Source organism: Durio zibethinus, chromosome 11, assembly GCF_047325235.1.
Source record: "Durio zibethinus cultivar Kanyao isolate XHJ-2024 chromosome 11, ASM4732523v1, whole genome shotgun sequence".
In the NCBI taxonomy this organism is placed as follows: Eukaryota; Viridiplantae; Streptophyta; class Magnoliopsida; order Malvales; family Malvaceae; genus Durio; species Durio zibethinus.
The window spans coordinates 1,152,944-1,169,165 of NC_143172.1; the positions used below are offsets into that span (position 1 = coordinate 1,152,944).

General features: G+C 34.5%; 3 protein-coding genes and 1 pseudogene across 5 annotated transcripts; 2 read left to right on the forward strand and 2 right to left on the reverse strand.

The window, feature by feature from the left end:
• Positions 1 to 333: 333 nt before the first annotated feature.
• Positions 334 to 4,957, reverse strand: LOC111289574 (AP-2 complex subunit mu-like). Of its 2 annotated transcripts, none has more exons than XM_089767514.1 (13): positions 4,647 to 4,957; positions 4,320 to 4,497; positions 4,082 to 4,172; positions 3,557 to 3,651; positions 3,314 to 3,403; positions 3,181 to 3,233; positions 2,971 to 3,105; positions 2,578 to 2,694; positions 2,107 to 2,197; positions 1,883 to 2,025; positions 1,486 to 1,600; positions 949 to 993; positions 334 to 831 (listed from the first exon to the last, which is right to left on the reverse strand). In XM_089767514.1, the coding sequence occupies exons 1-13, from the start codon at positions 4,727 to 4,729 to the stop codon at positions 751 to 753; spliced, it is 1,317 nt and encodes a 438-aa protein (XP_089623640.1). In that variant the 5' UTR covers positions 4,730 to 4,957; the 3' UTR covers positions 334 to 750. The 2 variants fall into 2 exon arrangements, with proteins under 2 accessions (XP_089623640.1, XP_022736461.1); XM_022880726.2 differs by having other exon boundaries at positions 608 to 831; positions 2,971 to 3,109; positions 3,185 to 3,233; positions 4,647 to 4,895.
• A 1,312-nt stretch (positions 4,958 to 6,269) lies between these two features.
• Positions 6,270 to 9,181, forward strand: LOC111289933 (uncharacterized). Its single transcript, XM_022881299.2, has 2 exons — positions 6,270 to 6,744; positions 8,667 to 9,181. Exons 1-2 carry the CDS (start codon positions 6,514 to 6,516, stop codon positions 8,907 to 8,909), a joined length of 474 nt encoding a protein of 157 aa, XP_022737034.2. The 5' UTR covers positions 6,270 to 6,513; the 3' UTR covers positions 8,910 to 9,181.
• Positions 9,182 to 9,271: 90 nt separating this feature from the next.
• Positions 9,272 to 10,270, reverse strand: LOC149515952 (uncharacterized; annotated as a pseudogene).
• A 359-nt stretch (positions 10,271 to 10,629) lies between these two features.
• LOC111290414 (ferredoxin C 2, chloroplastic-like) lies at positions 10,630 to 13,106 on the forward strand. 2 transcript variants are annotated; one of them, XM_022881711.2, is made up of 6 exons: positions 10,634 to 10,905; positions 11,077 to 11,140; positions 11,569 to 11,657; positions 12,318 to 12,386; positions 12,659 to 12,703; positions 12,879 to 13,106. In XM_022881711.2, the coding sequence occupies exons 1-6, from the start codon at positions 10,672 to 10,674 to the stop codon at positions 12,921 to 12,923; spliced, it is 546 nt and encodes a 181-aa protein (XP_022737446.2). In that variant the 5' UTR covers positions 10,634 to 10,671; the 3' UTR covers positions 12,924 to 13,106. The 2 variants fall into 2 exon arrangements, with proteins under 2 accessions (XP_022737447.2, XP_022737446.2); XM_022881712.2 differs by lacking the exon at positions 12,318 to 12,386 and having other exon boundaries at positions 10,630 to 10,905.
• The last annotated feature ends 3,116 nt before the right edge of the window (positions 13,107 to 16,222 follow it).

Sequence of the window (16,222 nt, forward strand, 5' to 3'; positions counted from 1 at the left end):
CTTTAATAGGCAGCCAATTGTATAAAACAAAAACGAAATTGAAAAGCAAAAAATGGTGCCTGAAATCTCCCAGAGGCGTGGATGATGGGGAAAAGACTTGTAATGATGCTTAAAATAGTATGCTGATGACCCATCATTGCCGTACAGCAACTTAGAACTTTTCCGACTTTAGGAAACAAAAGCAACGTAAAAGCAGAGAAGTTGCTATCTGGGTAAAACGTAAATGTTGGATCTGAATATTTGAAATTTCACAAGAACATTGGGAGGAAGGGGAGGAGAAATTTCTAGTCCTAAACATTGGAATCGCCACTTCCATCATTCAGATGAATCCAATTCCAAAATCCAAACTTCCAGGTTTCAACTATCCCAGTCATACTCGTTTAAAACCAGCGATGTATTGTTACAAAAAAATGTGTGACAATATGCAACAAATAATACAGCATTGTGAAATAATGGCACCAGGTTTTTGTTCTAAATATGAGCTAACCTTTACAAGAAAAATGATGACCAAATACTCACTTCAAATAATCATATTAACAAAACTGCACTATGGGAGGAAAAATGCCTAGTAATTCAGAAACTAGAACACAAGCAGCATGCTCTAGGGGTAAATGGAGGCTCATTCACCTTACCGTCATGGTGAAATACATGCAAGAATCACTTCCCACTTTGTTGAAACAGGTAGCATGTAGATATTCTCTTCATGGCTCAAGTTATCTGATACAATCTTGCAGTAGCAATCAAATGTTTCTAGCACCTAATCTCATAAGAGCCAGCCTTGGTTATATAGCGAACCCACTCAACTGTGTTATAACCACTCTTCTCCCACACCTGCAAAGCAATGATGAAGTCAACATAGCAACTGCTTTTTTCTTTTTTTTGATAAATAACATAGCAACTTCACCTAAAGGGATCATTTGTACATTCAGAATACATTAGAATGCTTACCTTAAGAAACCGGACACGTAAACCAGAGGCTGTAAACATTGGAACCTGAGAGGAAGACATGAATAAGTTACATCTGCATTTTGCTTGTTTGAAGGCATTCATAGAAGTGTAAAGAATGGTAAGGTGTCAATATCCCCTGTCAAAATCACGCAAAATTGATGTCCTTTGGCATTTTCATGATATACAAATAATGAGATTTTGTTGTCCAAGACATGTGTAGAGAACCAAATAGGACCTTAATTCCCTTTATGATCCATTGATCATCCATTTAGTCATAGTTAAACTGCCAACTCCCATTTTCTATTCATCTAGCAGACATGGAAATTCAACTACATTTAAAAGAGTAAAAAAGGGAATCTGGAGCACCAACAACATTGATTAGAAATAACAATGTTAACAAGCAGTACATCTCTATCATAACTAATTTCATGTACCGCTATATGTTTTCCATATTTTCCTTGAAAAGATATAGCATTGAAAACAAAGCAAAATGAATTCAGCATTATTAAGCAGTAACAAAGTGGTCAATTTAGGCACCTGAAATTCCATCTGAATAGGTGGCCTTGTCCAAGACTTCTTTTCTGCCATCGTGGAAATTAACTCAACTTCTGCACTCAAGGTTGGCTCTGTTTGTCCAGGGAATTTTCTTATCCTTGAAAATCACATGAATATAGAATTAAGCATTAACTGAACTCAATCTAGAGAAAAACTGTAAATGGAGTGAAAACTACTGGCTAGTAGAGAATAATAAACTCATTGGGTAATTGGCAAACAGATGGTGCAGGGATAGGGTTGTGGATGGGGCTGTAGCACACAACTTTTTTGGCTAATCAACTTTTAAGATGGGAAAAAAGCAGGCAGGCAGCCAGCCAGATCCTCAATATTAAAGTGGAATACAGAAGATAGGCACATATTAACAAATTAAAACACTTACTTCCAAACCAAGCAGTCAATAGCAGCGTTATATTTTGCTCGACCTGATGTGACTTGGAAACTTGTTTTCGCTGTTTGTTTCGGTACAGGAATTTTAATGACAACTCCAAGAGCAAACATTTTTGCTCCAAAGACACTTTTAACCTGAAATATTATATAAATAAGCAAACAAGCACATCCATGAATTTCCAAATATGGCCAATTTCAAAATGTATGATTACAAACCTTAACATTTACTTCCATCCGAGTTCGACCAAGTTCCTTGATTGTTGGCAATACCCGGAAAGGAAGATTAACACCCTCGGTGATACGGTACCTATGGATCCATCAAGTCAGAAAGAACATTAAACAAGTATATAAAAGAATTAATGTATGATGGAAACATAGAAAACTGAGATCACTCAAAACAAAATGAAATGGGAACAAAGAGAGCCCTGCACCATTAAGCATTCATTTTCACAATCTATATCCAGATTTTAAGGTTCAAATGGCATCTATGATAAACAAAGGCATTTGAAAAGTAACGTAGTGAGCAAAAAATGAACACAACATGCTAGACAGAAGCAAGCTATAGATAATATAGAACTTATTCACAGATATATGAAGTGACAAACCTTTGCTACAACTGATATTACTTACTAAATAACATAAACTTGAACTGCAAACCAAAATAAGGGAGAAGACTTCTAAGCTTACTTCATCAATTCAAATTCACCATCTGGTGGCACAAAACTAACAGTCTTTTCTGAGTTGAATCTTGTAAGATTCACACACTGATGGAACGTAACATCATCCAGCTCAATAGTCTTGCCACTGCAAAATGTAGCATTGTAAGAGAAAGAAATAAGGCCAAATTGCATGCTCTGAAACCAAATATAAAAAAATTTGAGTTCATGGCAATGGGAGCAACATATAAACAAAGCATAGGAAATTTCAGAAAATAGGCAATCCAAAATGAAACCCTTCATAAAGTCACATGAATATCAAAATTTGATCATAAAAACTGCAACATCGACAAGAAAAAAAAAGGAAGATATAAGAGCAAAAAGAAGCAAAATAGTATGAGAAGTGAATGCAATTAGCAGCCACCTTTTAGTAGGACGGGATTTTAGTTGTGATTCTTTCTCAAGCCCAATTTTATCATTCAAGCCCAACTTCAAATCAGGCATTCCAGAGAGGAAGCACTTCATAAGAACCTTTCCCGTAACATCACAACGGAGAACACTACCTGCAATTACCAAATGGTTTATATTGAGCCCAACAGACTTCAACAAACAAAAACACTTCCATAACCAGTACCAACCTTTAGAAGACATAAGTAGGTTTACACTTTCCACAATGTCCAGAAACACCTGAAACATAAATGTTAAAACCGGTGGAACCACCACATCCAATAGAGAAAGGAATTGACAGTACTAAGAAGCTAAATCACCTCATTCTTTTTATAAACAAGTCCCTCTCTTCGCCAGCCAACAGCACCTGTAACTTGTAAAGTTGCATTTGGAACAGACCTATCTGAAGGCTATTGATTTATTGCAAATAGAAAATGAAAGAGACAAATGAGAGTGCAACTTTACATAAAAATTGAAGCACAATGAACCTTAGCATTCGAGTATTGCTTGCATGCATCAATCCTCAAAAAACAATAACCTGTAATACATAAGATACAACATACCTTGGATGAAAATGGGGACCGCACTCCTTCCTGAGTAATGTAGAGCTTTAAAATTTCAGGAGAAAGATTTTGTGGGTAGCCAAAGTCCATGATTTCTGCAATGGCAATCCAGAAATCGAAATGTTTTATCATTCAAATAACATTTGAAGGTATGAACACAGGGTTAAATGATTTTCTCCCCCTTATATTCTGCAGAATAAATGGTCAAAATAAATGTCTGGTACAGAAGTTAACGTGCAATCTAAAAGACACAAACTATATTACTTATTCAATTTTTGATTAATTGATCAGTTGAGTCTGCAAGTAATATTCATATCTACCACTAGTAATAATGTGAATCTAAGCTTCCTATTACAGTCCATAACACCTGGAGTCAAGAATCAAAGGCAACTTGTGAATGCACAATATAGCACTGCAATAGAACATCATGAATTAAGCCAAATAAACAGTAGCTAAACACACTATAAACCAAGCAAGAGAATAAATGTGGAAGGAGAAACATTTCAACTGCCCTTGACTACATACCATCCAACAATTCATAAATCAGAACGAAATTGTTACGAATAGCATCTTCATCAAAAGCACCACCAAAATAAGATTTGAACAAAGCAACAGCCTACAAAAGGAGCAAAAATGACAGTGTCAACTACAATAGAAAATGAATTGCACATTTTCCAGCGGGATATGATGTAAAATCTTTTCCATATCTGATGCACAAAACTAATCGCCCAACGAAAAATAAGAACAAAGAAATCTTCAGTACCTCAACAACAAACTTGAAAGCACAAGCTACATTAGCATTGCTGCTAACAACAATTACGATGTATACATTGCTGATTCTCATGTAAAAGAAAGAGCAACCTCCAATCTGACGCACAGGACATGTACCGAGTTCTTTCGTTTGCATAATGTGCATTCGGAAGGCATCCACCATGTTTCCCCTGAATGAAAAATTATAAATTATCATAAACCTCAGTCCAAACCTCACCGTTTAATGGAAAAGAGAAACCTAGATGCATTCGTGCCAAACTCAGCGAATTAATTCTATTTATAAAAAATTAAAGAGGCTCGAAAATGGAGAGATAGTTACCCAACATCGTCGCGGTAAAGACGATTGATGAGAACATCACCGCGGAGATTCAAGAAGTAGATGGCGGAAGCGGCCACCGGCATCTTCGATCCAGTGGATCGCGTCTGACGTTAAATGAAGTGAATACGATTTGGGAAATAACTGGATCGGCGGTAACTGAAACCAGTGGCGGAACCGGATCTGGAGAAATACAGGACGTTCGTGGTCAAAGCATCCGTCAATAACAGACTTTAAGAGGAAATGGAAAATATTTTCAGAAAAAAAAAATTAATAATTTTGTAAAATTCTCCGTCGGCGAGATTTAATGGTCAGGGGACATTTTGGTCTTTTAATTTTTACATTTTTAAAATAGTTACATTATTATCAATCAATACCATAATAATATTTATATTAATTAATTAATTAATAATATTAAAATGAACCCCTTTCAATTGTAATGCAAGAATTTGGTCAATTTAATTCTTAATGTTGTGCTATTTGTTTTCAATTGGATTTGTATTTGATCCAATGTTATGTCATTTGTATTTTGGTTCGTCCTACTTTATGTGTGCCACTTAGTTCATCTTAGTCTTGCATGTGTCGCTTAATCTTATAATTTTTTATATTTTTCCATACTATTATCAACGAGATTAATTATAACATAATTAAATAATTATTATTTTAATTTTTTATAAAATTTGATAATTTTTAATATATTTTTGATAACTTTAGCTAAAAGTACAATTTTATTTATTACCCATTTTTCAACTCTTTTAATTTTATATAAATATGTAAAAATAAAAAATTTTGACAAGAAAAAAATTCAATGTAAATAATTTATTATTTTGACATTTGTACAATCTTAAACGAGTATTATATGCTATATATTTAATTATTTTTAATTTGATTTAATTTAAATTTTAAATATTTAATTTCATGCAATAAATTATATTTATTTTCTTTTACATTTTTAGTTAACTTATCTTTTTATGTTTTTGTGAAACTACTATGAATAATAATACTACTTTGGAGACACTTAAATTCAAAATGTGAAAAATGAATCATATTCAAATAGGAAAGAATAATCATAATAATTTTAATAATTACAAACATACAAAATTGAATTAATTATCATAAAAAAATAATTATAAAATCATATTATAAATATACTTTTTCCTTTGTATGGTCAAATGCATTAGTATCTATATTTAAGACCTTAACCATTATGTTTCTCATTTCACTATTATAAATAGATTACTCAAGTCTCAAAAATTTTCAGTACAATTTGTAGGTTCCCTAACATTCTGCATATCCTTTTACATTTTTTTTTAATTTATGTTTTATTTTTTTGTAATAATTGAATTTCCATTGATTTAAAAAAAATAAACATGTGATGTTTTACTGTTTACACATTTGCAATCTTTGTTCAAAATTTATTGTTTATGTTTTTTTTTTTTTAATCTTTTTTATATCCCATCAAAGAATCAATCCAACGATATAAATAATGTGGGCCATTCTTGGGGTCTTTCCATACTCTTTTTTCTTCTTTTTTTTTTTTTTTTTAATAAGCACATGTGCTCAAAGAGATTATTGACTGTTTGACTAACCTTAGGCGGTTAAGCGCTCCCCGAACCATATCACTGTTTCTTTTTCTTTTTTTCGGACTAAAATTTTAAAACACTGCTTCTTTTCTTTTCTTTAAGCTTCTCTTCTTCCCCGGTGCTCCAGCCTGCTCTCTGCTGCAAAGCGATACTCAAACCCAAACCCAACATCTCTCTCTTTCTCTCTCAAGCACTTCCAAAACTATAGATTTCATTTTCCTAAAACCTCGATTTGCTTAGTTTAGCACGTCGAATTGATAATAATCGAATAAAATTAATCATTGATTATGCGATTCTTTAGAAGAATTGCGGGGCTTCTGGGGTTTGCAAGAGACGATGGGCGCGAAGTGAAACACCAAGAAAACGAGCACCAAAACAACAACAACAACAAGAATAATCCACCACCTAACTACCGTCCCATTTCCCATGAAACTGGCCTTCCTCAAAGGGGCGCCGTCGATCGTCCCCAGCCTGGCCATGTCCTCCTCCCCTGCGCTTACGGTGATGGCGGCGTCCAGGTCCATCTCTATTTCTTTCATTTCTTTAGTGGAGGTTTTTTTCTTGTTCGTAAATACTAAGATATGGGTTCTTGATGTATTATTATAATGGCAAATGTGGTTACTTTTTTTATGCTTTAAGGTGTTTTTATGCACAAGAGATTAATTGTTGCTAGTCATTTTTAGCGTGGTTTTAGAATAAAGAAATGTTCAAACTTTATTAAATACTAATAGTTTGGAATTAAGACAAGATTCCCCGAATCACTAAACATATTTAAGGAAGAAGTGACTTTGAAGTATGTAATTTGGTTGTAAAGAGCTTGAGGTTAGCTCGGAATTAAAGATTTACTATAATCTTTTTCCTTAGCATGGTGGGTATCGGAATCTTTGATGTCTTTGGAGATAGGACGTATGTTTTAGAGGCCATTATCAGGCAAGATCATCTTCTTCCTGTACAATTACAATAATGTGCTGAATGGAAAGTGGTCTATATACGTCTATTGTTGCTTTTACTTCCTTTATGGTCAGTCTGCTATTGCTAGATTCAGAATCTGTTTATAGTGAACAGAATGCTATTTTTGGTTAATCCTAAAACCTAGATCACGTTGTAGTTGATGGCTTGATGCTCATTGCAGGGAGATGCATTCTAATGCATGTTAAATTTAGGCTTAATTTACATAATGCATTTAAGACATTACTTTTGTTTAACTTAGGTTTCTACTATCAATCCTTTAGTTTTATCCTTTTCATCTTTTTGTTTTTCTTAATCAACTAAATGAATAGAGGAAAAGATATATACTTTCCATTCTTTCTTTGAACTCTGTCTTTCTTTTCCTGCCCTCAACTTCCTGTGGTTCCACCAAATCTTACTGAAACTTGTCTTTTATCTTAATTTTCCTAAAACTTTTAAATCTGTTTGTTATCAAGATCTTTCTCTGTTTGGGGATGAATCTTTGGTGGCTGATCTCTACATTTTTTGCTTTTCTTATTGAGCAGATATGGTGCCATGCATGACAAAGTCTGTATGCATCCAAGCACATGCCAACTCATTTATTCTGTTTAAGATTCATCCATTTTTGTTCTAGGGCTTGTTGGATTTATTTAAAGAAGTGTTGGATTATTTTTATTTTAGTTCCATTTCTTGATTGAAGAATTTTCTTGCTTGTGATTGTTTCTTCCAACTCTTTCACTATTATCTTCTTATCAAGAAAACAAGAGGCTACTCTATTTTTTATGATAGCTAGAGGTATTATAAATAATACTCAGTAGAAAACTAACACTACTAGCTTGGAAAACAGAAGTGATTGTTTATTTTAATCCATTGACCTTATCATTTTGAACCATAAGTTGCTGAACATGACAATACTACTGGAATTTGTGTATTTAAACACAATGACATCAAAATGTGTTTTAAAGGTCGATCATGGTTGAAAATGAATCTTGTCTAGGTGTTGCCTTCTCCTTTTTTCTTTTCTGAAGTAGACGTTACAGACACTTTGTGTTTAGTTTAGTACTATCTCTTATTAGTTTAGTATCTTTGAATCAAATTTTGTGGCATATCGGACATGGTCAAATTTTGTTTAATGTCACTAAGGTGAGGGAAAGAAGTAGCTTGAGAGATGCGACTCATTGTTGGTAGTGTTTCTAACAGAGAATAACATTATTTACCATTGATCTCTTCATATAAGCCTGAGGCAAATAAATGTCCATGTGGGAGATGCAATAGCCTTTATTTTCATCCTGGTGTTTTACACCAAGCGGTAATTGTATCTGATGCTGTTTGTTTCATCATTGGGCATGTTCTCAGTTCTATTTTCACTAATAATCATTTTCTTTCCCTTCATTTGGTTGTCTCAACCTGCTACACTACTTATTTTACATCGTGTATCTTCTTCAGGCCAATTTCAAGTAGCTAACATTTTTGTATTGACTTTTCGATTCAGGGACTGAAATGGTATGCAAAGCGTCTTAGAATAGATGAAGATGGAGATGTAGCAGACGAGTTCCTTGATGAAGTATTGCCTAAAACATCTGGCGCAGCTAGTGCAGAAAATGAGCAGAAGCCATTCCCAAAGTTTGAAGTGCAGTACAGTACCAGACCAGCCAAGGTGAAGAACCAGGCCATATCCCATGATGGTAAAATCCAGCAGCATGCGGAATACCAAGGAAGATTGCAATGGGTATGATTGTTGGTATATTTCATTTGTTTGGTTTTTAACAAAAATGTGTTTACCCATTAAATTCTTTTAAATAGGATTTTTTTTTTCATTGCTCTAACTCGTGTATTATTGGTAATAACCTGCATTTCAATGTATCAGCATCATGTACAAAAAAGGTTTCTTGTCGTGGTTTAAGAGGATTTTGGTTTAGACTTTAAAAAGAGTAGGCTTCAGCAATGAAGTCATTCTGTATAAGTAGCTTGTTGAATGATCTGATACAGGTTTTCTCTTGTTTGTCTTTCTGGCATCTTTGATTTTCGTTTATAGCTATAATGAGACTGAAGATTAAAGCGGGTTGAATTGCTATTTCAGTATGAACAAGAACAAGCTTAAACAAAAAACCAAACATTTCTTATTAACTTCTTATATATAAACGTCAAAGACCGCAAACCAAATAAAAAGAGCAAAACACACAAATGACCATCACCCCCCCTTTTCGTGCAAACTGTCCCATGACTTGGTCAACCCCTTATTAATACTTCTTATGCCCGTGAGGTTGGGGCTGCCCTGTGAGATGATGCAGAGGAGCACTGGTTTCATTCATGGGAGGTGCAGTTCCAAAGGGTGGTTCATGGTCATAGCCATATCCGTGGAGATACTGGGGTTGTTTAGCTCTCAATCTCTCCTCCGCATGCCTGGCCTTATCCTGATGTAACTCCATCTTTGCTCGAGCTTCCTTGGTTTTTCACGCTCATGAGCCAACTTTTTCTCTTCTTCTGACCTAGCCACTGCTTTCTCCAACTGCAACATTCCGTTAAGTATAGTTGTAATTTTTAATTTTAATAATGGAAACAAACAAGAAAACAAAATCAAACGACCTTTTTCTTCAACTTGAGCTTTGCCGATGTTGATATGCTCCTTGGCGCTACTTGCCATGTTGCTAATCACCTTCGCTGTGTGCATCTTTCTCAATCAGATCCAGGCTTCAGCTGTAAACAGTTATGATTCAAATCAAAAAGCAGTTTCTTTGGTTTTCTCCTCCCATAATTTCCTTCATACAATCAAAACAACAACAAAATGATCAGCCATCGACCTTTACACATCGGTTTTTATTAGTAACACTTGCATGTCATTAACATTTTTTTTATTAACAAAAACGTTGGAGTTGCCACATGTAAAGCAATAGACACGCGTCATCCATGCAGTGCGGCTCAATTCATGTCCTGGATTTTATGTCGCATTGGACACAACCTATTGGGCCACCTACAACGTAATAATCCAGCACTTTCTCATGAGTTGTAATAAAATTAAATACTCTCCATGTCTATTTTTTGTCTTTTTTTTTAGATATTCTAAAATTGTTTTTTTAACATTTAAAATTTTTATTTTTTATATTTAAAATTATATTATATTTTTTTTACTTTTTAATATTAAAATTATTAAAATTTTAATATTAAATATATTAAAATTAACTTTTTAAAATTTCATGAAATGACAAATATTTTAAAATAAAATGGAGTAGTAGGATAAACAAATATTAATACACTTACCATTTTTTTATTCTCTAATTCTATGCTCTTTCTTTATGCTTCTTATTGAATATTTGAATCAAAATTATTAAAAAATATAAAATATAAAATAATATTTATTGTTGTCAAATCCAACGGTGGAAAATTCAGTTCTTAAAACATAGCGTACAAACGAATGTAGGATAGCTAGCCCTCTTTCCTTCTACTATTGTTTTATCTCCTTGAGGCCAATAACTGATAAGATTCTAAAACCGCTACCAATGGACCTTGTGGTTCCCTGCAATTCCTGCACTTCACTCTACCAGCAGCCGCCTCTTCACCGGCAACTCTCTTCTCCGAAACACAGGAGTTTTCCCTTCAAATGCCGACGCAAAACGACGTCAGCGGTGAGAGTTACCAGCCCCAACGGTAATCTTTCTCCTTCAGTTCCCACTCATAAAGTCACTGTCCACGATAGAAAACAAGGCGTCGTTTATGAATTTCTTGTTCCCGAGGTACGGCGTGCGACTCTGTTAATTTCCCGAGAAAATGCCGAGAACTTATTGACCTATTTTCTAGTTAGACTAGAACAATTAGTTCTTTAATTAAATGATTTATTGATCCGTTAGAACAACTTATTAAATGATTAATTAGATTGATTTAGGGTTATCTGATTAAAATTGCAGGATCAGTACATATTACATACGGCTGAATCTCAAAACATTACGCTTCCATTCGCTTGCAGGCACGGTATATATTGTTCTTTAAAATTCGAAGAAGTTTTTGTTTTTAAATGTAGCGAATCGTGGCATATTTATTGATGATTTGACAAATTTAGTAATCTAAGACACGATATGGTTACATGAAATGAATATAATACAAAAATAGGACATAAAGGTGACACTGCCTAAAATTTTAGCAATAACATACTTAAAAAAATGTATTTCATGTTTTCATGTCGACACGAATTGTGACATACAATTTTCGTGTAAAACATATTTATATAACACGAATACACGAATCGCCAGTTCTACGATTTGGTTTTTAGGTTATCATTTAAGATACTGCAATGGAGCTTACTAATTGAACATTAAGGCTGTTTTGATTCTTTTGAATGGTAATTTTTCCTTATTTGGATGAAATGGTTTAATTTGATGAATAGAGCCTTTACATGGCAGGTTGCTGTACTAGCTGTGCTGTACGTGTGAAGTCTGGACAAATCAGACAGCCTGAAGCTCTTGGGATATCTGCTGAATTGAAAGCAAAGGCATGGCTTTTTTTTGTGTTTCCGATTTATGGAATATGAATTCATTTGCTTGTTTTGCTTATTAGTTTGCATTTGAGTTCCAATTCAAACCTTCACCTTCACTGCTATTTAATCGTATTTCCATAATCTAGTTATCAATTTTACAATACAATAGGTTTCTGTGTGAAATCAGAGCAACATTAAAAATTCTATTCATTTAACTAATAGGAGAGGCATCGAAAGATATATACATGGACGAAGATTCATAACACAGGCTTGGTTGTTTTTGTTGATCAAATTAAGAGTATAGTTGCTGAATTTGGGAGACATGTAAATTTTGCTGAAATTTCTGGAGGTCATAACTGAATGGATGCCATTGATGTTCAGTTGAGGCTTTAGTCTTCCTAGTTAGATGTTGAGGAACTTTCTCCCTCTTTAACAAAATTTTTTAGTTTCTTATTCAACTTCCTAACCAACAATCATGAGTGACAAATGTACCAAAAAAAGAAATAGAGAAAACTCCATTACCATTGGAAACATACTTTGAATTAACGGCAACATGTGCATAAATATACTGTTTTACCTCATGCAAAACTCCTTTCATTATCATTCTATTACCTCACTGTTTGGAGTGTACAGTAAATTTATTTTCCTCTTGTTTCTTGGGGGGCTTACATGCAGGGATATGCACTTCTTTGTGTGGGTTTTCCATCATCTGATCTTGAAGTGGAAACACAAGATGAGGATGAGGTAATGTGCAAAATGCTAACAATCTATTAAGGAGAAGCACTAACTGCTCTTTGTATGTTAATCAAATAAAGTCATTGCAAACAAGTCAAGGCTGACTGTTGCATCAAGTGCCTAAAATGTTGTGTGATAGTGGCACCTGAATGTGTCTTCATCTGCATTTATCTGATTTCCAAGAAATAAAAAGTTTTGCTACTTAATAGGGATTTCTTGAGTATCTATAAACCTTTGCTTATATGGATCAAAATATAATATGAAATTACTGGCATGTGCAGGTGTACTGGCTTCAGTTTGGAAGATATTTTGCTCGAGGACCTATTGTAAGCCCTGACTTCTGGGAAATTTTGTACAGATTAATTTGCAACAATTAGTAGTTAAAGTGGAAAAGTAGCTGAGCTGATGCACAGCTACATATTGTCTCTTTCAGGATTTTAATGGTTAATTCTCCAAACCTTGTGAAGTGATCTTAAAATTGTATGTGTTGAACATTGGCAGGAAAGGGATGACTATGCATTGGAGCTAGCCATGGGTGATGAATAAGCTACTTACATTTTCTAAGCAGAAGTTGAGCATAAACCATATAAAGCCAGTTCTGTATTTTATCATTTCATATCATGGTTTTAGATTTTACTCCCACTAAAGTACTGTGATTATGACTCGGTTAGTTAATTGAACATTGTTTGACTTCTTCTTTAAGTTATATATATTAACTTTTTCAATGTATATTTTCCTTGTGCCAATTTAGCATTTTCAGTAGTTTTGTTGCCTTACTGTGACTGCAGTTAATTGCATCTGTCTGCGTCCATACTAGATCATTTGGATGTACATTGTCTCTACATGCACAATAATGAAATGATTCTTGCCACATTAAGCTTGAACTAGATAGCATCTTCAAAGTGAGCTTCATCATGTTTTAAATAAGAAGGGTGATGAAATAATTGAGGATAGACAGGGAGTTGGAAATAATGCAAGGATTTAGAAATGCAAGCTGAAGCTGTTGATTGAAGAGATACCAACGAAGAACTCACAAAATCAAAATCCCAGAAAAATTGCATGTTAGCTTTCTGTAGTCAATACAGCATTGAATTCATAACCTTCTTGCTTATGGGAAAGCCTGAGTCTGGTGGGAGATCGCCAAACACGAACGAACACTAGGAAGGTTCCATTTCTTTGTAGAAAGCAGCTCCATTAGCCAAAACCAGAAAGCTGCAACCCTTTGTTGCACAGTGAGCCATCCAGCTTTGCCGGTTGGAGTCTTATACTAATACTAATTGCAAAATCTGTTGTCTACTTGATCATGACCGCTACTTTTTTCTTTAGCCTCTTTTGCGAGTTGGCCTGTGATAGTGTTAACAGTTAACACTATAGTGTGGTTGGAGAGTAAATGAGAAAACTCTATGTATATTCTATTTTTTACAATCATAAGTGTTTCTTTCAGAGAAAAAAACAGAATGATCTCATGAAAGTTCTTCAGTATGCATTGAATTACCTCGTACTTCTATTGCTTCTTTAATTATCCTCGTTTATGCAAGAATGTTTTATCCTGCTTGTTTTGGTTGTGTGCTACTATGATTGTTCAGTTTTTAGACTGGCATGGGGATGCCTTATTCAGATCAGTATGGCAAAACATGTGAGAAGACTAAAATCCAAACAAAACGAGGCTAGTGTGCTATCCATAGGGGTTTTATTATGCCTGGAGCTGACTTTATTATCTAGCCAGCTTATTGGATAGGCCACAAAAACAGTTGAATTGATGTGTATGCTGGCTTTAGTTCCAGGCTCCTGCTATAAATATCTTGGACCTTGCATGTATCTTATTCTTAGGAGATAGGATCCATAAAGGACCACCTGATAGACTAGTTTGTTCTGTGTTCCTTTTAATCCTTAAAGGAAATAACGCTTTCTCTAACTATATTTAATTTGAAAGATTAATTTTGATTTTGGGGCCGAACTGAAACTATCACTGGATGGTTACAGCTAAAATGGAAATCAACAGGAGTACTGAGAGGGCTTGCCCCGAGTCGTCGGGAGCTTAACCTCGTAAATTAATTGGATAGAAATATCAAGTTCATGATGCTATCTTTTGGTACCAAAAACAAAAGGAACACAGATAGTGAGTGAAGTGAACTATTGAGACAGAATATGTTACAGAACAAAAGCAGTACTGCTTGAGTCATTGTCAACTGACTCAGCTTGTGTCAAGACATAACCATTGTTTCACATCAACCGTGAAGCCTTTTAGTAGTTATTCACATTGCAACAGTTCACTTTCTGGTAATCCAATTATCAGCTTAAAAGAAGGAAGAAAAAGAAATTGCCTTCAGGAGTTCTAATGTAGCTTTACAAGCTATCTTCCCTTATGAAATGTGAAAGTGCTACTCCCTCTATCTGCATGTATAATTGAGATTACCAAAGGGTTCATTTCATCAAGGAAAGACTATTTTGAATACTTACAACTGAAGTTGGGCGTTGGTCTATACATGGACCATGTACCACTAACTCTTGGGCCCCTACTGTCCTTGTTTTAAGGCCCCACATAAGCGCAGATAGGTTTATGTAGACAGTAGACCTCACCACTGGCATTCGTTTGAAGGCATAATTTCCCGGGACAAAGTCGTGGACCGTAGACCCAAAATTTAGGCGCTTTTGCTCCTGCAGATAGCAAAAGCTTTGGCCACTGATGTGGTGTGGTCTCAACTTTATTATTAGAGAATATACTTCCTGGATATTATAGTTTGGTTAACGACATCTGAAAGTGACATCATATTAGCACAAGAAACTTATCAGGGTGTTCTGAGAACCTAAAAAGTGGCATGTAAAACAGCAAAATCATTAAATTGGCAAAGATTCTTCAGATATATTGTCTACTAGAAGTAAACATATTGTTGCAAAGAATTTAGCATAATGTATGAAGATAACAATTAACAGGCAAGAAGAAAGAGGCGTTTCATGCTCGGTCCAGCTGATTATATTTTGTGCTAGCCGACAGTTTAATATCAACTAGGGAAGTATAGAGTAAATGCTAGTAGTAGTAATATTGTTGGTAATTTGCACAGGAATCTGGTTTTTCTTGAAGAATCTAGTGCTTGATGATGACAATGTGACCAATTATCCTAATTAGAGGACTGAAAATAACAGATTAATAGTGAGACTGATCTCGACTTATTCTGCGAAGAATTCTTTATGCAACTCATAATATTTAGTTGTCACTGAAGTTGCCTAGAATCTATAAATTTTCACATAACCTCAGAAAGTATTCTGCATTTGATAGTTATAACAACATACTTCTTGTAAACTACTCTCCAATGAAAAACACATATATACTAGGTAGTTTAGAATAGCTTGTAAAATTCTCCCTTAGTAGCAGCTAGCAGGTTCTTTCCTGTTTCTTTTAGATGAATGGAATTTCAATTATCCCGGAAAAGAATAATCTTATTGGACATAGAAGAGGTCCATCTGCTTACTGAATTATCCCAGAAAAGATTTTTTTGTAGGGGTAGGAGTGATACCTGCGGACAAAGCCAGTGGGGAGTTGATCCTGGATCTTCAGACTCTGTTGAATTGGTAACAACCTAAAGACCAGGCCAAGTTAATATGGTTGAAAGACTCCAGGATCAAATTTGAGAAATTGAGTTACTAGTATTGATTGGTAATAATGAGTCAGAATTCTGATTCATCTTGTAATTTTGATTCAAATTAATCAACTAGAATGCGAATTATTGTGATACTGTCTTTGCTACTCCAATTAATGATATGCTGTTAAGCTAATTAGATGAGTTAATAGGCCGAATCAAACAATTATTGGAAACTTACATCTTGCCACGACATGTGCTTGCTTA

What these genes read in the sequence shown, in the direction of transcription:
- LOC111289574 (XM_089767514.1), bottom strand. Translation starts at nt 4,729, where the DNA reads ATGCCGGTGGCCGCTTCCGCCATCTACTTCTTGAATCTCCGCGGTGAT. An exon ending in CTTTACCGCGACGATGTTGG is followed by an intron (nt 4,498 to 4,646) that starts GTAACTATCTCT and finishes TTTTTCATTCAG; the next exon opens with GGGAAACATGGTGGATGCCT. An exon ending in ATTGACTGCTTGGTTTGGAA is followed by an intron (nt 1,601 to 1,882) that starts GTAAGTGTTTTA and finishes GTGATTTTCAAG; the next exon opens with GATAAGAAAATTCCCTGGAC.
- LOC111289933 (XM_022881299.2), top strand. Translation starts at nt 6,514, where the DNA reads ATGCGATTCTTTAGAAGAATTGCGGGGCTTCTGGGGTTTGCAAGAGAC. An exon ending in ACGGTGATGGCGGCGTCCAG is followed by an intron (nt 6,745 to 8,666) that starts GTCCATCTCTAT and finishes TTTTCGATTCAG; the next exon opens with GGACTGAAATGGTATGCAAA.
- LOC111290414 (XM_022881711.2), top strand. Translation starts at nt 10,672, where the DNA reads ATGGACCTTGTGGTTCCCTGCAATTCCTGCACTTCACTCTACCAGCAG. An exon ending in ATGAATTTCTTGTTCCCGAG is followed by an intron (nt 10,906 to 11,076) that starts GTACGGCGTGCG and finishes TTAAAATTGCAG; the next exon opens with GATCAGTACATATTACATAC. An exon ending in TCCATTCGCTTGCAGGCACG is followed by an intron (nt 11,141 to 11,568) that starts GTATATATTGTT and finishes TTTACATGGCAG; the next exon opens with GTTGCTGTACTAGCTGTGCT.